The following is a 26,848-nucleotide window of genomic DNA, read 5'->3' on the forward strand; positions in this document are numbered from 1 at the left end:
TAAAAAGACAAAATGGCGACCTTGAAAAGTTTTTATGCTCTTTCTAATTGGCTAATGATAAAATGTTTTACTCTGATATAACCCTCTATGATAATTGATTTTTTTTTTTTTTTTTTGCTGAGGTGGTAAAACAAGATACTTAATGGTGATAATGAGAAAGAGTATAACTAAGCTGCATTTACTTCTCTTATCTCATCCCCCACCACACCGCCCCCCCATACACATATTTTAAACTATTCTCATTAAGCAGAAAATTAGACTTCAGAAGCCTATTGGTTCTCATTAGCATGCACTGATCCTTGGCTGGGTCTGTGTCCTAACATCTTTTAATTAGCACACTGCAAATCTAATCAGTGTAATAAACGCTATTAATCTTCCTTTTCACTTATTTTCTCCCAGCACATCATTTAGGCTTTCTCTGGGCCTCTGTGGCAAACACTATTCCAACTATGTTCTGGGCAATGTATTATCTTCTGCGGCACCCAGAAGCTATGGCAGCAGTGCGTGACGAAATTGACCGTTTGCTGCAGTCAACAGGTCAAAAGAAAGGGTCTGGATTTCCCATCCACCTCACTAGAGAACAATTGGACAGCTTGATCTGCCTAGGTAATTTATTTTTATCTGTTATGAAGAAAAGAAGGTACCTCTCTGCAAACTCGGTTTATCACTCATAGCTGTTTACCAAGAGGTAGAGGACACAGCTGCCTAATTGACATAATAACACCCATTTACATCAATTATAAATTATGTCGTTTATAGCCGTAGATACTCTCATTGCATGTAAACATTAAGGCCTAGGTAATTAACTATGCAAGGTATGCAAAAGGCTAAACCAAAGCTTTACAATTATTTGAAAAAAAGTTTATGCCTATTAAATCATTTGATTCTGAGCATCTGTTGATGTGCTAATGCTTTCCAACACTGCTGCACCATCTTGTCAAGAAGTATTTAGGGACTGAAAAGGAAAGTATTGCAGAAAAGGCACCCTGTGTGCAAATTGTATTTCTTCCCTAAAACGATGTCTATATTTTCAAGCACAGGTTAGACATTTTATGGAGTGTGTGATTCTCAAAAACACAGAAAAAAGTTTTCCATTGGAAGTTCATGATTTAAACCCACAAAAAAAAAGAAAAGAAGGAAAAAATGGAAAAGAAGAAAGGGAGGAGGGAGGGAAGGAAGGAAGAGAGAAAGGGAGAAAAAGAAAAGGAAAAGCAACAACTACAAAGTATTCCTGTGAAACATTGATATTTTATAAAATACTCACTGACTCATGAGATATACGTGGTCACTATTTCAAGTATGTTTGAGGTTGGTAGTGACTAAGGTTTTTTTCTATTTCTTCATAGGCCTGTACCTCAATGACTGGAGCTTTTAATCGCAGCAGATTTCGTTTAATTAGCACACTGCAAATTAAAGATTTTGTTCCCCTTTACTACTTTGAGAAGGCTGTTCACTACCATTCCCTGATTGAACTTCTACTGCCAAAGTTAAATTCCATACCAATGAGCTATTCTCTATTCTTTCTGTATTGACATTTCATCCTGCGGTATCCTTTAGGGTACAATATTCCAAGTTTCTTTAGACAAATGCAGGAACAAATGTTCACATATTTCTGTTTCTTTATTCCTTTGACAATGTAGGCGAGCATTTTAGCCTATGTTGGTCTCAATTTTTTATCTTTTAAATATGTTCCAGGTTCTTTAATAGGACCTTTCAGGAACAAAAGTCCTCCCAGGTTTGGTCAGTGTTCACCATCAGTGGCCATTGAGGAAAATGCCCCAAGTGTTCTAGAGATTGTTCTCACTTCTCAGGCTAAGGCCCACTGAGACAATGCCAGAAAGCATGCCTTATACTAGCAGTCAATTTGGAAGTCTGTAGTTTGTGTCTTTAGCATAGGTTATCAAATAAATTTTATATTTTCTTTTAAAAAATCTCAACATTACTAAAATACAAATATTCTTTTATTTTTCTTTGCAGAATTATTGGGGAACAAATTCAGAAAATTTGTGTAAAATTTTGGGTAGCTGCTCCACTTGGATACACAGTATTTTCTGGCATATTTATAATTTCTATGAAGATCTAGTTTGCATTTCCCATATAGTCAAGCAGTTTCCATTGCATTTTATGAATAAGATGATGCATACTGGGAAATAAGGCAAATACACTAGAAGGAATATGTGTTTGTATTGTGTATAGTTATTACTCTTAAAAAATGTAGTTGTAATTCATCCACTCTTTTTACTTTCAACTTTTTGCTATTAAAAAATCATTTTTAAATTTCAGTATTAAAGCAGAAGCATTTACATTTATTAGACCAGAAGAAATGGCAGATTCCAGAGCTATAATTTGAATCCATTTAAGCCCATAGCTAGAGCTAGAGATTTTCACCGTTGGATCCCTCATAAATTGACAAGTCTCCTATCATTGAAAAAATGAATAAAAACAACAAAAATCCCAAGCAAGTTTAGATCCACCTGGATAAAGGCAGTACCTTCAACAGCCTGGATGGTTCATCACGACCTCGGTTACCAGCAGAGGCCAGTGTTGTTCATTACGAGAATTTAAAATGATGGGGCCATTTGTGATCTAGAAAATAGTGTGTATTTTTTTCTTTCAAAAGACAGAAGGCTTTATGCATATCAGAGCAAACTTATATGTGAATTAGTTACACAACAAATAACCTCTGCAGATAGTCATAGCTCAGTTGTATTTCTCTATATCGAGAGAGCATGAACTATATGTACAAAGGCAAGACTTACACAGTTAAATATTTACCATGTGCCACGTGGTATGTGTGTATGTGCTTATCCTTCTTGTCTTCTTAAGGAAAGAGTTCTATGTATTTTAAATGCAATGTCTTTAAAAAAAGTTTAAACTTTTATCATTATAAAAGGAAAAAAAGATAACAATGATAAAATGATTGCTGTACTTTTTACCAGGAAGGAGGATTTGGGCACTATTACAGCAAAGAGAAAAGAGGTTCTTCTTTTTACAGAAATTTTGCATGTCAGCACACTTTGATTATAAAGCAGAGTTGAGAAGGAACGTTAGACTGCCAAAGTCTGTTTAAGTAATTTAAAGCAATCATCTGCTGTAAGAGGTTATGATAGATTTGTCCTTTTTTCAATGCTTTTGAGAATCTCTCTTTAAAACTATTCTACTCTTATTTTAGGCAAAGGAAACACAACTCTATATTTTTATATATTTATGTATCTTGTTAAGATTCTGCTTATGACCTCAGTAAAACATTTTATCTATTAACAATTAGTTAAGATCTCTATAATTACATTTAAATGAAAATTTAAAATAAGTTAGTAGATATAAGGTTTCAGTAACTGTTACTTGGGGCTTAAATCTCAATAGGAAAAAATTGCTGAGAGAATGGAAGTTTGAGAAACTCTGAGAGAAAAGTAAGAATTTTTCAGTTATCCCAGAAAAAAATCTAGGGTGGAGGTAGGATTTAGAACTGCAGGTTTTAGATGGAGGAAAAAGAAAAGTATAAAAGATAATTCAGAAAGACAAAGATAAGAAAAAAAGATAATGCAAGGAGTAAAAGCTCTCAAAATTGGAATTTTGATAAATCGATTGCAAATAAGCTTGATGAATACCACTTCTTAATGGTTTATTTGAATAACAGATAAATAACTTATTATAATGGTACACGGTATAGGCTCAATAAATGTTATCTGTTGTTATCACCAAAATGGCATTTAACCTCTGCGATGTCCTTATGTAGTTTATATTGTTTTCTTCATTTGCAATTATTTATGAACATCATGCTCAAGTCTACCTTACCTCACAGGAGTGCTCTTTTGATGACTCACCAGTGAAAAGAGCAAACATACTGTGGAAAGTCAAGGTATATTAGAACTGCCACATGGCTCAGGTGAAGTGTAGACACCTAATGTTGTTCAGTGACATATCCTCAAATTGAGAAAAGTTGCAAACATGGTCCAGTTGAGGGATGTTAAAGTAAAGGGAGATGCCTCAAAACTGGAACTGGGCAAAATCTGTAATACTTTTTTAAAAAGAGAATATTATAAATTATAACTCTAGAAGTATGAGCTTGCAGTGAGGCCATATTGAAATTCAATGAAAGATTTTGAAGCTGATTGTGAGTAGTTGGTGTGGGAGGAGAATACAGAAAGGAAAAAATTAAGGTCCTTTAATAACAAATAACAATGATAATCAGATGAAATCCATGTTAAATATATTAACAATTTCAATATTTCAAACCAATCTTACAGACATTGTTTCATGTCATCATCACCAGGATACTCTGGAGGACAGTGACAGCTATTATTTTGTCACTTTCACAGATGAGAAAATTCTCAGGGTGCTAAATACCTCATCTAAGATCATGGAGGTGATAAAGAAGAAAGGCAGGTCTTTAACTCAGGTTTTCTGACCACGCCCATGCTTTTCCCCTCAGGCCTGTCTGATACCAGAGCCCTTGAGATCTTTTTTCATTATCCCAGCTGAGAGGGGAGAGGAATTCTTTGTATCTCACTTCTACAAAGGCAGGCATGATGTGCATGTGGGCAAGATCAGGCAACATGGGCCAGAGGATCATACAGTTGGCTGCATTTTTAGCTTCAGGATAAGATATTATGAATGATAATATTAATAATTATTATTTGAATATGTGCCTGCCACTGTGTTAAGTGTTTTATGTATATTAGGTTATTTAATTGTCAAGTATTATTTTTATTCAATTATTGAATAATGAGGTTCAGAAACATTACTTAACTAACACAAGTCATACAGCTAGATAGTGGCAGAACCAGAAGTTGATGCCAGATCTAACTTTAATGCCTACCCATAATGACTGTCACCTCAGACAAAAATGCTCTAGAAATGGACTGGAGACCTTGACCACTATTTTTTGTAAGATATATATTACTGATTCTCAAATGCAGTTGGGTTTAAGGGTAAGGATAGAACTAGAGGTTCACATTAGAATCTTGTGGGTATTTTTTTAATAAAAATGAACTTTTTATTTTAGAATAGTTTTAGATTTATAGAAAAGTTACAAAGATAATAGAGAGCATTCCTGTATACCCCCCACACAGTTTCCCTTATGAACATTTTACATTAGTGTGATATGTTTGTAAAGATTATGGATGTTATTTTGAAAAAGCTCATTCAAATATTATAAAATAATTGTATATTCAAAAGCTTAAAAGATTACATAATTCAGACAGTAGTGAAGTTATCAACATCCTCTCTTCTAATGAGGATTTACAGAAGATATAACTTTATTTAGGAACTTCTAACCGGAGGAAGTGGGTGAAGCATCTTCCACAAAGAAGTACATCAGAAACTCAGGGATGTTAATAGTGAACATTTTATATCTAATATAAGGAAACAGCAGTTAAAAAGTGAAAAATACTGATTTTGATGTTCATCGGATTTTCAGCTCAGCACAAAGCTAAGGTGGTTAGATAATATAATGAATGCTGGAAACAGAATCTGAAAGGATTGAAAAGCAACTTTAATTAAAATGCAAATTACCGTATTTAGATCTAAATATCAACTTTGTAAGAATAGGATGAGAAACATGTGACTCAGCAGAAAAGGGTTTGAAGCAATGGTTCGTAGCCTTGATTGCTCATTGGAACCACCTGGGAGGCTTGAAACACTTTGCATACCTTGCCCCACCCTTAGAGATTCCCATTGCATTGGTCTAGGGTGCAGACTGATGGCTTTAAAAGCTCCCTAGGTGATTCTGATGTGCAGCCAAGATTAGCCTCTAACTGAAGGGTTTTAGTTAATACAGTGGTTCTGATTCCATTAGACTGGAATGGGGCATTTATTTTTTTAAGCAATCCCAGGTGATTCTAATGGGCATCCAGGGTTGCTGATAATCTCTGGGATATCAGAAAATTTAAAACAATAGTGATATTATTTCAAAAATCTGTTGCTCATCTGCTCCCAGGAAATAGTAATAGAAGCATGGTGTCTAGGGACAGAAATTAATAATTCTCTACTTTTCCAACTAAAATACTACACACCTAGTTGTGCCAAGTCTTAAGAGGCACATTGACTAATTGAATTCATCCAGCATGGCAAAGGCCAAACACCATATCATCTCTGACACACAATTAGAAAATGGCATGATAGTTGTCTTTACATACTTTGAAAGGGTTGTTATGTGGAAGAATGATTAGACTTTTTTGGCCTGTGTGTTTTATAAAGGGTGGAAATTAAAAGAAGGAAAATTTCACCTCAATATGAAAAATGGCTTTCTACTAAAATGGGTTTTCTGAATTTTATCATTGGAGTTATCCAATTAGAAAATGTGTAGTATCAAATTACCAAAGGAGTAGATTTTAACTGTTCTCACCACAAATAACTGATCAGTATGTGAGGTAATTGCATATGTTAATTATTGGACTTAACCATTCCAGAATGTATGCATATTTCGAAACATCAAGTTGTACACCATAAATATATCCAATTTTTATTTGTCAATTAAATAAATAAAAGCAACTGTGCAATATCTTCAGTAGGATCTTGGGAGCATTCCTGTTTATATGTATCTTCCAACTTTGAACTACCTACATTGCATTGTCCATGAAGGCCAAGTCCATGTGCCGTGTTCCTTTTTCACACCAGCAGCAGTGGCCTAGTGCTCCAAGCAGAGTAGGGCCTTAACAAACATTTATGGAATATATGAACACCGAATTTACATGTCTGTATTTTAGCAGTGAACCAAAGACTGTGCCTGAGATGCAGAGTGAAGATAGGCATTTGTACCAATTCAGATTTATTTTTAACTTTACTTAAGATATACAATTGTTGAGCCAAAGATTAACAATTTTGCCTCAAATTATATGATTATCACAATTTCTTATTTACCTCCTCAACTGTCTTGAAGACAGTTATGTGGAAGTGCACATAGACACGCACACATCATGAGCTTCACTCCATTCCATCACACCTTCCAGAGCACACCACCTCCATATCCAACCCCTCTCCCCCTTTTATAACCACCTTCTCTTTAAGATCACCCAGTGTTCAGCCCCAGTGACTGCAGCAGGGTCTGGCTATTCATTTCACTCCATCCATTGCTGCTATCCTCTGATCACCATGGCTAATCAAATGGCATGCCAGCCTGCACCAATCATTAAGATGACCCAAATTAACAGCCTGGCCATGTCACAGTACATTCATTCCACATATACAGACAGGGCCTAAATGTGAGGCAGAAACCCAGATATGCTTATTTGTTTTTGCATTGTAACATGCATTATTGATTGTCATGAGCTGCTTTAGTGCTTTAAATCTGCAAATGAAAATCATCCATCCTTTATTACAGCCAGAATTGAGAACTGAGAGCAAAAGAGAATATGTATATGCCTTTTTTAACCATAATTTTTTTATTTGTTATTTTTCTTCACAATTGTATTGTAAAAGATTTTAGCTCAAGACATTCCCTGGCATTTCACTTAGAAGGGATACTTAATCAAAAGAATTTTGTATCCTGAAAAGAGAAAGAAGCCTTCCCTAGCCAGGTGAAGAACGTAGTGCATGCTCTTAATTGTGAGATCATAGAGGGAATTTTATAATCCAATTTCCTAGCATATACTGGTCAGTAAAGCTCAGTTCTTAACAACTCACAGGCAGCCTTCTCTTAATCACAGTTGCAGTTGTTGGCACCTTGCAGTGCCTGGTGTAAATTTTATCTCAAAATATTTGCATTCTTGATGGTCATTTTTTGACAATGCATTCTAATAATTAGAGTCCTATTACCTGCTAAATGTTAGTATAAATTAACAATCCATTATACACAATAAGTTTTATAAAACATTTACAGATAGAGATCATCTTTAATTAAAATTAAATTCCATATGAAAGCCAAGTGCAGTAATGACTCACAATGACCTTTTATTACCTGCAGTCCCCTGTTTTGGCTGGATGATTGACAGCTTGCTGTTTGGCTACCATGTTGAATTTCAGCTGACAAGACTTTTCATTTTAACTCAATTTGCCCGCCTATCACAAGCTGGTGGCAGGCCAGACCCAAGTCACCCAGCTTTGCCTCAGCAGCTTGCTCTAGTTCTCATTAGTACGCATTTATTCAGTGGAAATTGGAAGACAAATGCTTGAAGGCATGTGAACTAAGTATAGCAAATTAGGTTTAAAGACTGAATATTTATAAGTATATGGAAAGTTTGTTTTTTTTTTTAATTCTAGAGCGAATTGAGAACTGAGTGCTAGCTTTGGTATAAAAGAAATTAAGATAGAAGGGGGAAGATTCTAAGAATAACAATACTATAAGCTTTTTCTTTCCATTTTGGAAACATGTAAAATCTCTCTGACAACACCTTATCAAATAAAAACCTGGCTTCTCTTTCATGCAGTGCTTGCACAAAGAAGTTTAGCACCTCATGTGTGAGAAGGGGGAAAAAATGAGGGTCATGTTCATTTGTTGCTTGGTTATCCCTTGGTATGTTTTAAATTGCCTTGTTTGTTCGGCACTAGCACAGAAACAGATGTTGCTCTACCGTGCAGGATAATTTACTGTACCTCCTGGTGCAGCATGGAAGTCCTCCCAGGGCCCAGCTGGTCTGTCAGTGGCACTGGCTGGTGTCTGCTCAACTATGACAACTACAAGTAGAGGCTGCAATTTTTTTATTGTGCAGTTGTCATTCTTCTCAACCTATAGCTCTGCCTGCATTCATACTGGGGCTGGTGGAAAAGCTGCTAGCTTTTGTGTCTGGATGTTATTCTGCAGAGCCACGTAAGCTCTACTCTCCATTGTTGATAATAACGCAACTCATTACTTTTGTCGTCTATTGATTATCGGCATGATGGCTCAGAGCGAGAGCCAACCTCATCTCGCACACGTAACTGGTACTGGAAGGTAAAACAGATTTGTCACTTACTATCTGACCGCTAAGGCACACTTTGCACTCCATTATTGTGATTAACTTCTACATAAGATATGCTTGCCCAATTGTCATTTGTGATACTGCGGTGGGCGCAAGCTGCCATGCTTCCCGAGAGCACATCAGCCAATCAGATTTGACCATGTTATTCGGACTGTTACATGCCTGCCCTGTCACAGCAGCCATCCCACAATTATTTTGCTTTTGTGTTTCTTCTTCCCACACCCCTATTGGACTTGTTGGGTGAACAGCATTGCTACATATGTCAGCTACCATTTCACACCACAAGCTAAAAGGATGCTGTGCTATTGTTGCTCCAACAGAGCGAGCGGCAGTACATGGGAGGCCAAGGCTTGCTTTTTACCACAGAAATGTTGGTCCTTGGTGTCCTGCCAGCTGAAATCCATCGTGTCAGGTGCCTTGTGGCTATCTGCAGTAGAGCCCATGCTCCAAAACCAAAGTTCTTTTTCTGGCCTCATCACCAACAAACCGATTTGACTCTGCCTGATTATAATAACGAAGGCAGTCCAAGAGAATATGCACTGCCTCACTGTACGTCACATTGAATCACCACACTGGCCACACAAAGCTGACCGCAGCCTCATTTCTTTAGACAAATGCATGCTTAAGGAAAAACCTCCTGGGAGAAAGCACCCAAAGCTACCTGATAGCCTTATGCAGGCTGTGCATAGATTTAAATTTTACTGAAATAACATTTATTTTTATTTTTGGCTGATGCAAGCCCTCACGGATGGGCCCGCCTTTAATAATCTAATAATTGGGTACTCTGTGTTTCAGAGCTTTGCTGAACACTGAGAAACGGGGCTCTGTGTCTGTGTGTCTGTGTGATTTCTAAATTGCAAGTCATAAACACGACCATTTGTTATCATGTGAAGGGGGAGAAAACTCCATTTGGGGCTTTTTTTTCATATTGCTGATTACAGAGAATGAAGCTTTATATTCTAGGACCCATTCATGCTGGTGGAAACATAGTCAGTTTTGATTATGAAGGGAGAGATGCAGACCTAGACAGGAGCTACACGCTGATATGCATGCTATCAGAATGATTTATGCAAATTATGCATATTATTCCCAAAGGAATTCCTCCTCAAACTGCCAGGATAAATTGCCGGAAATTAGCCATAAAATCTGTCGTGCTAGGAGCAAAAGGTGAAGGCCACTGGGAAAGGAAGGACATTCAGCTTCTGGAATCTTCCAGGATATGATGGTGCCTGTTATTCTCACTGGATGCTGAGGAAAATGTGGTTTTCTTCTGAATCCTCTAAAAATATTTTCCTTTTGAAAATTTTCCAGCAAATGTTGACTCACATTTTATTTACAGCTAGCATAAAAGAAATTAAGTGTTAAGCTGTCTCAGAAAGCACTACTACAATTATTTTACTATTAACTGCCTAAGTGGTTATTAAATGGCTAAGCCTGGCTTTAAAGCATCAGAGTTCTAAAGGTTTGCGGAATGACTCACCAGCTGTGTATTTTAACTGGGATATGGTTTTAATTTCAAACATGTATACCCATAACACAACATTCCTCTCTAGCAGATCATCCTCTCCTACAAAATCTTAATGACTTTCTGCCCAGGTACATCATTGCTGCCTTCTACCTGTGAAATGCCCCCAAGCCTTGCTGGAGCCAGACCACCGCCCCTGCTGACATCCTGTGCACAGCCACCCTTGGCTTCCTCTTGGTGCTCAATGTTGGTGATGAAGAAACGGTTTCCTTTTCAATCAAGGCTATTAGTAATGAGCTTTTATTGCAAACTGAGAGCACTTTTCAGGAGCAGCCCTATCTTAATAAGCTATCGTTTGTTTTTTTCCTTCAGAAAGCACCATTTTTGAAGCTTTACGACTGTCCTCATATTCAACCACCATGCGTTTTGTTGAGGAGGATTTGACTCTCAGTGCAGAGACCGGAGACTACCGTGTGCGAAAGGGAGACTTGGTAGCCATCTTTCCTCCAATCCTACATGGTGACCCTGAAATCTTTGAAGCTCCAGAGGTAAGTAAACATCAAGCCTATGATTGCTACTTCTTAGATCCTGCAGGCACATTCCTCTTCCATCCCTATCTCTTCCTCTTGCCACTTTGGTCCAGAAGGGGTTTGAGACAGCCTGATGGCTTCTGTGTTTCCTCCTAATAAGAAAGCTTTCCTCTTTACTGAAGTGTTCCCTAAGGATATCTTTGAAAGGTTTCATGATCTATAAAGAGAAATACAGTGATGAGACTAAATGCTAGTTGCTTCAAATGAAATGGACATTGCGCCTTGGCCACTATTACGTTTTGGCCAAAATTACATTTTGCTTGGTGGAGAATTATTGAAAACCGTGGAGGGCTAGCTATTGACAGGTGGCTTAGAGAATAAATGATGCTAACTATTTTGCTAAGTGTTTCCAGAGTGAGGTTGACTGTTCCCAAGTCAAATAGTATCATTGCTATAGTTAAGCCCATATACTTTTCCACCTCTTATGAAAGGTATGTGCCCCTTCTTGATCAATTAGTATGGCATTATGAACTTGAGATTGTAAAGCTGCTGCTCACGGGTGAAGCTCTGAGGGTAATTGTGTCATCTCCTTGTGTTTTTTTCTGAAGCTGGAGTTAATGAATATCAAAGACTGGAAATTAATCCACCCTGGTTCATCCCTTAATACCACTTCAGAGATTCACCACCTGCATGCAAATTGAATGCAGTCCTATTCTGCCTGTGTTTCTCAAGAAGTAATGTTGCTGCAGCAGTTTTTGTGTGTAAAATGCCTTTTTTCAAAGGGTAACTTTGCTGCTCTTTTTGAGCAGTTCATAGCTGGATCACCTCTAAATCTACTTTCTAAGATAGAAGTTTTGCATCCAGGCTGGATTACAATACTGTTGAATTTTGAAAATTAACAAGAAGAGAGCAGATTCAAATACAATTAGAAAATTTGCATTTATTTCAGCAGCAAAGGTGAATGACTTAAGTGTGAGGGGAGTGTACCTATAGTTTCTGTGTGTTTCAGAAGGAGGCACATTGTATGAATGACAATAACAAATAGGTTGTAGAGTATTAGCAAGTGAAGGAACATTCTGCAAACAACAGGCTTGATCTCCACATTTATAAGTATCAAAGAACAAAATTATATTCAATAAACAGGGCAAATGAATAGCCAATATCCAATATCTGGAAAATATTTTTAATTTTTATTTTTATCTACAATTCTGCATTTATTTAATTTCAATTTACTATTTTCATTATGTGATTATTCCACTAGTCATTAAGTTTACTATTCATATCATGATGGTAAAATCAACATTAGTGTTATCAAGAAACAATAAATGTTTACCAGATTACCACTGTCTTTATATCACTGTGCTTTGGATTCCTCTTATTTCCTACCCTCATGATGAAAAATACCTTGATTCAGACTTTTAGGAACTTAAAACTCAAAGTTAAAAATCAAAAGTTTGCTAATTTATATTTTTTTCTTTTGGAATACTCAATAGCAATGCCCAAACTTTATATAATAAATCAAATAGTAATCAGAAGGGTTTGCCTCATACAAAATCTGTGGCAGAACAAAATTGCAATGTTGTGAATACTGATTTAGTATCATTAGGGTGGTAGCTTTAACTTGAGTTGATGAACGCTCTCTACTATTTACTAGATTTAACATTAGCCAATTATGCCTGACTAATGTTAAAATTAACTAACTAGTTTATTGTCACGCCATTGTTTCCTCGAAATTAGTTGGAGAATGCTGATAATTCCTGGCACAGAAAGAAAAATGATATAGCTCAGAACCAGTTTTATAGAATTTGGGAAGGTTTTATCATTCATTCTATAAACATTTTCTGAGTGACTACCACTCTCAGACGTATCGATTATTCCTTTGATTCTTAACAACTTCATATGGCAATAAGTAGATGCTATAGATGCTCTTAAAACAGATGCCCATCCCAAGCCACCATATATTGACGGTAAAGAAAAGGAGATCGTTCTAGAAAACTCTACCATGAGCCATTTGTTGCTGAGAGCATGGTTCAGGAGCTCATCAGAGACAGATTCATTACTACCTGCCTTTTGTATCCAACATATCTTGAATGAGAAGACCAAGCCTCAGATGTTGATAACAGGCAATAGGTGTTAGGCCAAAAATATAAGGAAGGCAGATACAGGAATAGTTATTTTTGGAAGACAGACGAGAGCCTCAGCAGAACATAGATTCTCCCAGCCCAACAAGGCATGGTTTCAGAATTTCCAAGCTCCAAAAGACTCTAAAATCTGGCATTCCAAAGACAGGCCGTGGTCTTCCATCATACTTGAGAGCTATTGGATCTGCATCTCCCTATTCCTGGAATGCCCCTCCTTATTTGTGCACCCAGTAGGCTCCAAACTACTCCACAGGAATCACCTAATCACCTCTTTGTTGACAGTGTGCCTGATTTCCACCTCATTCCTCAGAGAATTTGCCATTGCTCACACTGTGGCCTGTATGTACCTTTGTGGTGGGGTGTAACACACAGTATTTTGCAATTATTTATTTACTTGTCCTTGCTCCCATATGCTGTAAGCTCCAGAAGAGGAAGGACTATGTCTTTCCCATCTCTGTATTCTCAGTGCCTAGCACACAGGAGGCTGTACACATAAGTTGAATAAATAAGGGGATGCTTGGATAGATAAATGTACTGAGAGTGAAAATATGCTTCAGTTATCATTTTAAATCAGGACAGATATTGCACATTAACATACGTACTGGGCCTAAATAGATCAAATAAAGAAGTGATTTGTGTATAAATATAGCAATACTATTGGGAGTGTTAAGAACTATGGCAAAAGGAGATGCCAGGAGACATCTAAATAGGACCACTGGCTACTTCTGAACCAGCCCTCAGCTCTTGCAAGCATTTAGACCTAGTTTGGTGAAGTCATTTTAATTTTTTATTTAAAATAACCTGAAAAAATAGACTTTTGGGTGAAGGTTTGAGTTTTTAAATATTTGGAAAAATGAAGTTTAAAACACAATATCTTACAATAAATAAAAGGTGTTTGGGGACTTAATTGAGCCTATAAGCTACCAACATGTAAACTCTATATTAAGAATTATTTTTTCCCTGAATGTTGGTTGCTTAACTTACTGTAATGTTAGCCATTCAGGTGGTTTAGTAGTAAATAGTGGTGATATCTTTTCTGCCACAATGCACGATACAGAACTGGAGCTATAGAGAAGCTCCATAGAGAAGATCAAATCTGAATCTGTTCATTGGCTTTCCTAGGTCCAGAGGTGCTGAGGGATAAAGGAAGATCTGGTGACATTGTGGGGTTTAAAGGGAAAAAACGTCAGACATTTAAGATGGCAATGCATTATATAACCATGTAGGTAAAGAAACATGGTGAAATAACAATGTAATTCCAAAGCCTTTGGAATATCCCCCAAAAGCTCTGAAGATGAAAGATCATGTTTGTTTAACCTAATACAATTCTGCCCTATCTACTTCTTAGAGTTGTTGAGACAATAAAATGATTAATAAATTTGAAAGCCCTTGAAAAAATCCTAAATCGCTAAAAGAATTGTGGTACCAATTATTATTTTGATTATTGCCACTGTTCTTAGAATGACATGACAGATGAAGAAGTACTGTCAATAATTTTTTATCTGTATTGCAAAATGGAATAGAGATTGTGCCACTAGTAGACTTAAAGGAAACAAACATGTATCAATTAATTACTATTCAGAAATCACTTTGATGGGCATAGTGAGAGACAAAGAAATAAAAAGGCCCCTTCCCCTACAAACTTGCAGTATAGGGACTCAGCCCTGTCACATAGCTAATTTCTCATAGTCAGCTGCTTCCTATTGAGAAAAGGTTTCTGCCATACCAGCAAATTGACACTTCATACCTACCATATTGGAACTAGCAGTGTGCTGGTAAACCAGGGCTCTGAGCCCTGATTTGTAGTGTTTGTCAATTTTGATGGTATAAACTACCCCTTTGGCCAATTTCATGTTACTAATGTGAAGACCCTAAACACAGAGTCAGGAAGAGATGTGCACACTCTGACAAGCTGGTCAAACTGTCTGCAGCACACTACCAATTTGAACCCAAGTCATGAAGATAAAAAGGGACTTCTGTACTCTGCCATCTTGCTAAGGGGCAACAGTGTAGCCCCTTAGCCATCCATTCAAAACACTGACTTTTTTTATTATGAGAAAGTCATATCTTTTGTCTAATTTATATTCCCATACCCAAAATTATGAATTGAGTGGATTCAAGACGTGATCCTATTGTGTGTCACCTACTTCAGCAAGACCATGTTTTATGCCTTGTAACTTCAATGCTTTACATACAGGAAGTGCTCCAAAAAAATCTGTTGAACTGAACTAAACATAGTATTTGGAGAACACAAATTAGGGTGTTATGCAATCTTCCTTTGTCACGAATACCAAAATCTTTTCTCTATCCAGAAAATTGTGTCCTCTATCCAAACTTGATTTCTAGTGCTTCAATATTATACAATTTTCTACTATTTGTAAACACTGAATATTCATCGACTCATCATACTCTACATATTTATTTACTCATTCAATATCTATGTTTTCTTCAAAAGCTTGAAATGGTTTTTAAAATATACTTTTTTCTCATGTATTTATTCATTAATTCAACAAACATATATGGAACCTCTACTATGGGAATAGCATTGTGTTGAAGGCTTTAAACATACACAGATAAATAAGAAAATGTGATGGCTCCAAACTCCTGGGATTTCTTGGCTCTGCCATCTCCTGTAGGTGAGCTCTGTCTTTAGCCTGGTAGCAGTTCCAGACATCATAGTCACACATGATGAGGTCCAGAGGAGGAAAGGTAATCAACCATTTCTTTTTGTTTTATTTTCTTCACAGAAAGGGGACTTCTCCTAGATGTCTCCATAGATTTTTCCCTTGTAGCACTCACCAGATTGTTTCATAATTCTATCCCAAACCAGTCAGAGACCAGAACAATGTAATTACCAAGATTGGTGCCTAGACAAATTTTATCCAGAAGAACAATGTTGGGGAGTCCACTGCAACAATCATTAGAGGGACAATGAGGAACTTCCTTGTCTTATACCTTCTCTTGTGATTTTTCTATTCTCATCTATTTAATTGACTCTCTTTAATTGTGAAGCAACATGCTTATTATGGTCACTGTAAAGAATTTCAATCAGCGGCTGGGCACAGTGGCTCACGCCTGTAATCCCAGCACTTTGGGAGGCCGAGGCGGGTGGATCTCGAGGTCAGGAGATCAAGACCATCCTGGCTAATGCGGTGAAACCCTATCTCTACTAAAAATACAAAAAATTAGCCAGGCGTGGTGGTGGGCGCCTGTAGTCCCAGCTACAAGGGGGGCTGAGGCAGGAGAATGGCGTGAACCCGGGAGGCAGAGCTTACAGTGAGCCGAGATTGTGCCACTGCACTCCAACCTGGGCGACAGAGCGAGACTCCGTCTCCAAAAAAAAAAAAAAAAAGAATTTCAACCAGCTTGTTGAATTCCAAGTTTAAGTTTTTCCAAATGAATGGATACGTCTTGAGCTTCCTGTACCCTTGTTCTGTGTCACTGTGACCCCAGAATCTCAGTGGTGAGATTATTATACCCCTTCCTTTTTCAGCTAAAACAAAACTATATCCCTAGCAGCTGACACAGGCCCTTCTTAATATTGGTTCCTGCTTAGGTTTTCCATGCCTAGGCAATAGGGCAAATTGCAAATAAATTTTAACTAAAAATGTGTTTATGCTCCTGCACCCTTTGAACTTGGTGTTGGTCACAGAGCTAAAGACAGTGGTCATTTCCATTTTAGTTTCATAAAATAAACAACTGAATAGGAATTTCTAAGATGTTTACTATGAGAAAATTGAATAGAACATCCTGGAAACTAGAGGGATGGTGTTACTTGTTGAGTAGAAATTTGAGGGAACTGAATATAAACACTAGCTGAAGGTCATGGGTAAGGAGCACTCCTGCATCATGTGTTGGCCACGGGCCTCTCGGAGGTTAGCACGTTCATTTTCACAAAGAGGAACCGGAAAACCATGGTGATTTCTGACTTATTTACGATATCAAGACACTAAAAAGTCATAATCCAAGCTAAGTTTTCATTTTGCATTTGCTGGCTTAACTAGTGGGGCTACAGTGAGAGGCTTCCTAACAAATCATATCATAGCAAAGCTCACTTAAACTGATTTGGGTTAGGCAGGAAGCTCTTGGATAGAGGGCCCGTCTCCTCAGACTGGTCAGCATGAAGGAGGAAGCAGCAGGACTAAGCTAAGGCAAGCAGGCCTGAGCCCCAGGAATGGAAGAATTTCCCCAGGAGAGTGTTACATTTAGTAACTCTATCTCCAGTGACCCTGTATGTCAACAAAGGGTGTCCTTGTTCATTCAGCATTGATTAAATACTGTTTGGATACAACCCAGAACTATGGTAAAATACGTGTTTTGAAGGGCTCAAATATTCGCTATCAAGAATTGAGCAGTTATTAAAAATGCAGATAAATTTTGCCATTATCATTGCATCCACTTGCAAGTTGGAAGGAAATGGGAACTGCTGAGAATTTTTCTAAGCTCGAATACTTATCAAAATAAGTATTCTACATAAATGAGGACAAACCTAACTTTTAAAGGAAATGGTTCACTGTCATTAACAACACTGGCTTTGAGTGAGAAAATTAAATCATTTGTGATGAATTCAGAATCTATCCACATATTGCAAGGTTTTCACCGTAACCTGAAATGCTTTGGATCTGACCTACTTTTTTGCATTTGACTTCATGTAGTTCATATCAAAGTTGTGTGTGAGCAGGTCTAATGTTAATGAGCACCAACTATAGGAAATACTTGGTCATTTCCATGCAAGCCACGGACATAAATTTAATCAATGGCTTAATTCACCATAGGCTAAAATAAGGTCACTCAGTCCCCTCTAAGAAATTCAAGTGGCAGTTGAACCATAATCCTTTGGCAGCAAGGCAAAATTAAGATGGCAGGCCCAACACTGTAGGTAAAGCAGTCCCATGATTTCCTGTAACAAACTAATATAACTTATTTTTGAAAACATATCAGAAACACCTGCCACCCTAGAGTAAACTCAGAGAGAGCTGATTTTAATAGAACTTTCATAGAAGAAATTAACTACAACATCAAAAAACAAACAAGATTGATTTTGGGGCTTAGTTCCTCTCTAGTGCTTTATCTGAATCTTATGATTTTATATTTGTTTAATCCAAACATCAGCACCGGATCCTAAACTCCTAGTTCTCATCTATCAGTAGCTGCTGGGGAAGGGATAAGAGAAACTCAAATTAGGAATCCACAGTTAGGCAGCTCCTGTGGCTAGTTAGGATTCATTAGACCCAGGTAACAATGGCAGTCTCACCAGAACCCTTGCCTTCTACCTAACATTGGTATAATCAAGTGCCCATATCTCAGGACCCACCTCAGGGAGCAAAAATAGCGATATTGCCACTATACTTGGGAAGCTCAGCTTAGGAGAAAAATACAAGTGGAGAAAAAAAAGTCATACAGCTTTTCAGACTTCACTTTGATATGGGAGAAGTAATTTCCTATTAATATTTGAGTTTTTTGAAAGTTCATACTTAATTTGCACTCAGCCCAGTTTTTCTGGTGTTCACCTGATTAAAAGGAGCTTTTTAAGACAGGCAGAGAGAGCTAGCAACTTTGTGGACTTGAACTCAAACTATTTCATGTAAAATGTTAATTTTAACACTGTATTCTTCCTTACAGGAGTTTAGATATGATCGTTTTATAGAAGATGGTAAGAAGAAAACCACCTTTTTCAAAAGAGGGAAAAAGCTGAAGTGTTACCTAATGCCGTTTGGAACTGGAACCAGCAAATGTCCAGGCCGATTTTTTGCACTTATGGAAATAAAGCAATTGTTGGTTATACTTTTAACTTATTTTGATTTAGAAATAATTGATGATAAGCCCATAGGACTAAACTACAGCCGCTTGTTGTTTGGTATTCAGTATCCAGATTCTGATGTTTTATTTAGATACAAAGTGAAATCTTAGAGAAGCTAAAAGGAAAGAAAATAAGTCTATCAAAATTACCCTAAACATCCTAAGCTCATCTATTTCTTTTTAATTTCTGCAAATGTAATTGATTTATTTGTTTAAAAAGTGCTAATTTCTGTTTGATCTGATATCAGTCCAGTTTGTCCTTAGTCACAAAGGCTATCATAATATAAAACAGGATGGTGGCAGGAAAATGGACATCAAAATCAGCTTTAGGGTAGGCTCAAAACAGGGTTGTTGTTGTTTTAGTTTCTCCTTGTTGTGATTTTCACCTGTTATAATAAATGTACCTTCACACCAAGAGATTGGGCACTGTGGAATTTAAATCACTCAAATTATTCTCTAATATGTAAAATTACACTTTGAGCTACTAGAAAATTGTGCTGGAAATGGACACAGTCTAACAAATCCAAATTCTCACAGAAGAAGGAAATTGAATTTCCATGAGTTACACTGGATGAAAATGTTCCCTTCAAGAATAATATCAATAATATCTATATTTCCAGGGTATGTGTGCATTAAATGAGTTTTGCAGTAGACTAAATGCTTCAACTTCACTTCAATATTTAATCATGCATAAGTGTTCCTTATTACTTTGTATACTATGGCTCAATAGAACAAAGTTTCTGGTTACATAAGACCTTTCATGTTCAAGTTAGATACTGATAAGATTTAATGTATAAGAAAACACAGAACCTATTATATATTCAGAAATTGCCCTAGACATTAGTATTAGGTTTATTATGGGAGCAAGTGTTGAAATAATTACAGCATTGATTATATCATTTGGCTTTAGTATAAACTATACAGGTTATACAAATATTGCAATTAACCATTTCCTAAATGCTTTCATATATATAAACTGAGAAGCTAGATATAGTACTTGGTTTTGATGTCTCACGTTTTGGATTTGGAGTTCATGTGTTCTATTTTGAATTACAACATCATGTAATGCAGTGTAATTTCATATGACACATGCAGCATTGTGTCAATAATTCAAATATTTTTTTTCAATTGAGACAGTATCTGGCTGTGTTGCCCAGGCTGGTCTCAAATCCTGACCTCAAGTGATCCTCCCGCCTTGGTCCCTTGGGAACCTGGACTACAGGCATGTACCACCAAGCCCAGTGATTCAAAGATTCTAATATCAGAGTACCATGTGATTGGCATCTGATATAAATGATGATGCAATATATAAGCAGGCAATGCAGGTAATAAAGTCCAGTTAATTCATGCTTCATTAATTGGAACTTCTAATATTTCAGAAATTTGCTACTGTTTTGAGAAAAGGAAACTGACTTTAAAAATAACATTACAAAATATTTACATTCTTAATAAGTAAATAAGATAGTCTAGCATTTATTTTATCCTTCCTGAAGTACATGTTCTGAATGTTCCTTCAGTGAAGGTCTGCTGGTGCAAATTCTATTTTTGCTTGATTTAGGGTGTCTATTTTTACTCTCCTTCTTGAAAGATAGTTTTGCTGGATGCACAAATCTAGACTGAGAGTTATTTCGTCACAGCCCTCTGAAGATATTGCCCGTTCTTAAGGCATCCATTGTTGTTATTGGGCGGATAGCTGTTAGTGAGTTTAATTACTCAATAGGTAGTCTGTCTCTTCTCTCTGACTACTTTAACGTGTCCTCTTTGTCTTTGATGTTCTTAGTTTCTTTCTGTTTCTCATGTTTGCATGTCCTGCTGCTTCATGAGTCTGAGCACGGGTGTCTCCCATCAAGTATGGAATCTTCTCAGCCATTCTCTCTGTGAATATTACTGTTCTCACACTCTACATTAGATCCTCTCACTCTACATACATCCTTTGATCTTTTCTCACCACACTTTGTATCTCTAACTTACACTCCACGTAATTTCTTTAGATGTCTCTTCCAGTTTCTTCTTTGAACAGTATATCTAATCTCTCCAACTCATCCATTGAGTTTGTTTTTTCCTTCTTTTTGTTTTAACTTCAGGTTCATCAAGTTGAGTGATCGTTCTCCTTATACTCTTTAGTTCATGATACACAATTATAACTGGTTCTAACAAGGCCCCTCTGGCTTTATTTACTTATTCTGTTTTGTCCCTAATACCCACTTTCATACTCCTTCCTAATATCATAGGCAAATATTCTAATGTGTTTGATGCATGTCTTGGTATGTGTATGTTTTCATGTAACATATGTTATCTTGAGTACCTATTTTCTGTAAGTTATATTCTTCCTAATTTTCTTATGAAGCTCTGTGATTTTAAAGATATATTCATATTTCTGTAGTATATACATAGTATACAACTATATTTAATCTATTGCTTCTAACTGCTGCACAGCATTCCATAACGTGCACACATTATGTTTTAATGATCTAGTTACCCAGTGATGGACACGGTCAGTGGGACAGTTATTGTGGGACAGAGGCCAAAGCAGAACTTAAAAGCTTTTCCATCACCTATCCTCACACTACTGTGCCTAACCATCTCAGCCCTGAGCTGCTAAAAGCCTTGTCTCCAAGCCACCCACCTCCCCCCCACACACACATTTAGTCCATGATAACTTTAATTCTCCCTGAGATGTTCTAAATTTGTTATGTCCCATCCTCAGATCCATCCAATCCTCTCCATTCTGTAGGGTCTCCAAGGGTGATTTTGAGTCAGAGTGTCAGTCTCCAGCTTGTCAACCCTCAGGTCTTCCATTCCACTGAGTTTGCTAAGTTCAATGATTACATTTTTCAGTTTTACAATTCCCTTTTGTTCTTCATGTATGCTGGTTATTTTTTATAATATCTTGTACCTTTGTTATAAACTCAACATCCTTTTTCATTTCTTCAACTGTATGAAGCAAACATTTTAGATTCTGTATCTGATATTTCCAAATCATTGGTGTTTTGTGGATCTAATTCTGTAGTTTACGTGTTTTTCTGTCACTTTTACCAGGAATGGCTTGTTTACTGAGCCCATGTTCCTTGGATTTTTATCTCTGAAAAATATTTAGACCTAGATTTAAAGTTCATTCCTCAAGACAGAATTTGTATTTGCATTTGTCAGACTGCTGATACTACTACCAAACTCAGATCACCTTAAAATTTCAGCTTGATTATCTGGGAGTGGGGAGGGAAGGCTACATAGGTATTGTGGTTTCTAGCCCTAAATCAGGTAGAATGCAACCACATTATTAGGAATAGACAGGGGACACATTTGGGGGTTCATTTGTTTGTTTATTTTTACCCAGAGCTAAGACTGAGACGGGCAAATATACTGACAGTTTTGCTCTGTGGAGCACAGTTTCTTTCTAGTTCACCTACTGAGTATGTTGTCTCTGCAAGTTCTTGGCTTTACGCAAAGGCCTTGGATTACACACACACACACACACACACACACACACCCTGGGCCCTAGGCTTTAGTCCACCACGAAGCATACTCTGTCCTTTTCGTACTTGGACGTCTAGTTCGCCATGTTGCCTAAAGTGGAAGTTCCATATTTTTAAATTCAACTTAGTGGTACACTTTTGTGATGTTAAGGCACAGAGAACACAGGAAATTATTCCATTCCAATTTCTGCTTATTTTATAATTGGAAATGTGTACAGGAATTTAGAAATGGAAAGTAAGAATAAATGAAATGGTTGAGAAAAGATTACATAAAAGGAATGAATAGTAGAACCAAAACAAAACGTTGAGTCTTGTGACAGTCTTAAATCCAGTAACTAAATAGTGTTTACAAATAGAAAAAAATGTCCTGGAGAAATCAGTTAAAAGATGCAGATTCTGGCTATGACATAACTGGCTTATTATTAAACAATTTCCCTCTCAGAGCTTCAGTGTCCTCATCTGAAAAATAAAAATAATAAGGTCCTTTGACATCAGGGTTCATTATAATGATTAAGCACAGTAACATGTATGGATTTATGGTATAATGCAATATACCAATGCAAACTTTAATGAAGATACTTAAACAATGTTGTGCCTTTAAAAAATTGCTCTTATGTATTGTTAAAGGGAATCATTTTTTATAGTCATTTGTTAATTCATTATTCATTTATTCAGCCAAACATTTATTGAGCATTTTCTCTGTTCTAGATATGATTGATGCTAGACACTGGATTGCCCTTCCCCTTCAAGAACATACTATTTGTTAGGGAAAACAATATGTAGGCAACTAATTTATTATAAATGCAGTTGTAAGTGATAAATTCATCTCTTTAAAACTATTTTAAAATTCTGATTTATCACTAGTTCTTACTAGAATTCCTTCAGTCATTCCAAAGTAATGGTCTGTAATGAGAAATCATTATGTATAATTATACACAATAAAAATATATACAACAGGTATTTTCATAATATGATGAAGTAATTAAAACCAAATATAGTCATTGAGGCTTAGAATTTTTTAAAACCCTATTATATATTGTAAAATCCCATCTTTTTTTTTTTTTTTTTTTTTAGATGGAGTCTTGCTCTGTCGCCCAGGCTGGAGTCCAGTGGCATGATCTCAGCTCACTGCAACCTCCACCTCCTGGGTTCAGGCAATTCCCTTGTCTCACCCCTCCGAGTAGCTGGGACTACAGGCACCCACCACTATGCCTGGCCAATTTTTGTATTTTTAGTAGAGACGAGGTTTCACCACATTGATCAGGCTGGTCTCAAACTCCAGACCTCAGGTGATCCACCCGCCTTGGACTCCCGAAGTGCTAGGATTACAGATATGAGCCACCGCACCCGCCCCCATCTTTTCATTTTTATAGCTTCACCTAAGTTTTGAATTAAAAGAAATAAATAATTAATACCCAAGATATTGTTTTATATCAATGACCAACAGTAATGAAATGCTCAGTTAGCAGAAACTAAAGCCCTGAAGTGGTTAAGAAAAAGCTACCTATCACTAAATCAGACATGCTTATAAGCAACCTAGAAGAAAACTTATCTGCCTTGTTTTGGCTTTCCTGCCATACTTCTTTATTTCATCTCCATTTTATAATTAAGTTTTGGGTCACAAGTCTAAGGCAAAGGAGCTTCCATACTGAAAATCTACATTTTTAATGCTTATTTTATCATAAAAAATAATTTGGGTAACATTTTCTGCAAGCGACTTCTAGCTTAACAGTAGAAGTTTAAATCTGTTCAAAGACCAAAGCACAAAATTTATCTAGGTTTTGATCCTAGTATAAAAGAATGGCAATAATGATGTGAACAAGAATTACATGCCCTTAGAATGTGCACTTTTTAACCTATTAAATTTGCCAATCTTGCAAACTATTATTTACTTGCATTGCATAATTAGATACTCATATTAACATACTGAATTAAGAAAAAGTTAGCAAGCCAAGATGACATTCTCTGTAGCACTATTTTAAATTATAATGAATGATCACATAAAACTCTTTGTATTTATCTAAAGTAATCATTACTCTACTTCATTTGTTTATCTAAATCAGTGATCATTGATGTTTGAACTTTTTTGGCTTAAATTTTTTTTATACTACTTGCTAGAGTAAAATAAATTTAATACATGAAAAACTCTAGACAATTTAAAATAGGTTATAATTTGTCAATGCTTATGCTTTAAAATATTTTTAGAAAGAGGAGTGCTGTGTATTATTAAAACGATTTTCTGAAATTATTTGTTTAATACTATCTTTGATTTTAAAATGACATATATGTGGATTTACAATGAATCAAATTGTCTTAAAAGATGTCAGATAAGAAATGCAAGTACTTTGCAAGTCTAATACTTCATTTTCTTTTATGTACAACAAAAATTTAATAAATTAACTTTTAAAGCACAGATGACTGATTATGTCTCTTTACTGTCCTACTAGGAACATGTTGGGTAACAGAAGATTTGATTACAAAAGAAAATTATTTGGAAAATAATTTTGCTCTCTGAATATCTGCTCATCTCCATTTCCTGCCCCCGTACACATATATTCTTATCATCTGATGCTCTCCTGAAAGTATATTAACTATTTCAGAGTATGTTTCAATATATTTTAACTTATTATTTATTTGTAAAATAACAAACTCAAAAAAATGTCACTAAGTTTTAAAATGTTTATTCTAGGCAGGCTGACCTTGCTAGGTTACAATTCTTAATAATCACTATTAGTGTGGACAGAAGTATAAGTACAATAAATGGGAGAGAGTTTTCAGTAGATGTAATCTTTGTCTTCAGCAGATCTCTTCTCTTTACCACAGATAATGAATAAAGCTGGGTAATATTTGGACAGTATTCTATTTGTTCATAAAACTAAAATAAATTGTAAATAAAGCATATACTACAGAATGCTGGTGATGAAAATGAAATGTGGGTTTTTAGTAGCCCTATGTACAGCATTTTACTGGGACACTGGGCTTTTCTCAGAGACATTGGTGTGAGTCACTAACATTTTACAGGAACTGGCCTGAGACTGTGAGAAGTCGGCTAGAAGGTGTTCCTGTTCGTTTGAACTAGTCAGCTCAGTATTGTTTATTTACCAACTGGGATAAATTATGTCACTAAATAGGTAACCTGTGAAATAATTATCTTTTGCTTTCAACTTTATTCTAGGTTTGCAGAACCTTCCAGAATTAGCAATGATCATGTGAATAATAATGTGTATTTTCTTTTCAGGATAAAAAAATGCCCAATGGCTGTGCTGTGTGTTTTGAAAAATGCTTGATACTGTTTACTGTTAATTGTTTATTTTTAATATTTACTGTTAATTACTTTTATAAGGAGAGACATGATGTATCACAGACTACACAAAAAGTAAATGTTCAGAGATATAATCATGAAGTATTTTACTTCCCTTACAGCAAACTGTGCTCACAGGAGAAACTAGAGGAATGGAAATAACAGGTAAAGGTATTACTGTCTAATGATTCATCATTAAGGCAAATTTAAACATTTCTAAATATGAAACATATTAGTTGGAGATTCTTATTTGTGTGCAAGAGAATATTTACTACACATAACTTTTATTTCTAAGAACTAGCCATCATAGTTAACAAAAAATCTGTGTCATTATTGCCTGATAGATACCTAACCTTTTAATAAATGCTTTTTTTATATTAAAATTAAGGTTTGAATGAAATTACTTCAATTCCATAATTCTAAGGACTCATGAGTTTATTTAAAGTTTTATAAATGTATTTGTTTTCTACATCAAATGGAATACCGTTAAAAGTATTTGTAATCACTGAATGTTTTATAAGTGAAAACTATACATGTGGTAGTACTTCCTTCATACTGAGCAATTACACATTTTTAAAAAACTTTTTATTTTGAACTAAGTTTAGACTTAAAGAAAAGTTACAAACAGTTTTTATTTTTCAAGAAGGAGGTACTTGGACTAAACAATGCTTGCAGAAAATTGAATTAAGGAGGGGTCCTAGAACTTAACCAGTCCAAGATCTTAGTTAATTCTTGATCTTTGAGGATAATCATCCACATCAACTACTCCACGGGACAATATGCTGTAAATCCAACAGAGGAGCAGGGATAGTTTGAGTGTGTGAGCTACCCACATCTTCCATAGGCCAAATAATTGTTTTGCTTTCATAAACCATAATTTTGTAAACTTTTAAAGGAGCTTACTTTGTTGAATAATTACAGATTTTACTTAAGTTCACTCTCTTAAGAAATCTACACTTTAAAGAGATGTATGCCTGATGCTTCTCTAAAGGAAATTAAAGTAAGTTATTGAGACGCAGGTATTAACTGACCCTGCTTCCCGATACATCAGGCATTTAATAGATAGATAGCCTTTCTTCTTTCCCAACTCTTCACATTTCTGTGGAGGCCTGCTTAGGAAAATCATTTCCTTTCATCAAAATCTCAGATGGAGAGCAGCGACTCAGTCAGCCTGGCATCTGAATTTTGACCATAGTACTACTGCAGAAATAGACTGCACATGGCAAATGTAGCTGTACTTAC

General features: G+C 36.1%; 1 protein-coding gene across 3 annotated transcripts in view; it reads left to right on the forward strand.

The window, feature by feature from the left end:
- Nucleotides 1–26,848, forward strand: part of CYP7B1 (cytochrome P450 family 7 subfamily B member 1) — a 208,610-nt gene that overhangs the window by 180,788 nt on the left and 974 nt on the right. Inside the window, exons 4-7 of one of the 3 annotated variants that reach the window (XM_063643271.1) lie at nt 400–606; nt 10,735–10,910; nt 18,656–18,807; nt 23,380–24,716. In XM_063643271.1, the coding sequence (XP_063499341.1) occupies nt 400–606; nt 10,735–10,910; nt 18,656–18,807; nt 23,380–23,695 (851 nt within the window). In that variant the 3' untranslated portion in view covers nt 23,696–24,716. Of the gene's footprint in view, nt 1–399; nt 607–10,734; nt 10,911–18,655; nt 19,248–23,379; nt 24,717–25,728; nt 25,772–26,848 lie in introns of those variants that run through there. The other 2 variants (XM_055286232.2, XM_055286234.2) reach the window with 2 other exon arrangements.

Source organism: Symphalangus syndactylus, chromosome 7 (assembly GCF_028878055.3).
Source record: "Symphalangus syndactylus isolate Jambi chromosome 7, NHGRI_mSymSyn1-v2.1_pri, whole genome shotgun sequence".
NCBI lineage: Eukaryota > Metazoa > Chordata > Mammalia > Primates > Hylobatidae > Symphalangus > Symphalangus syndactylus.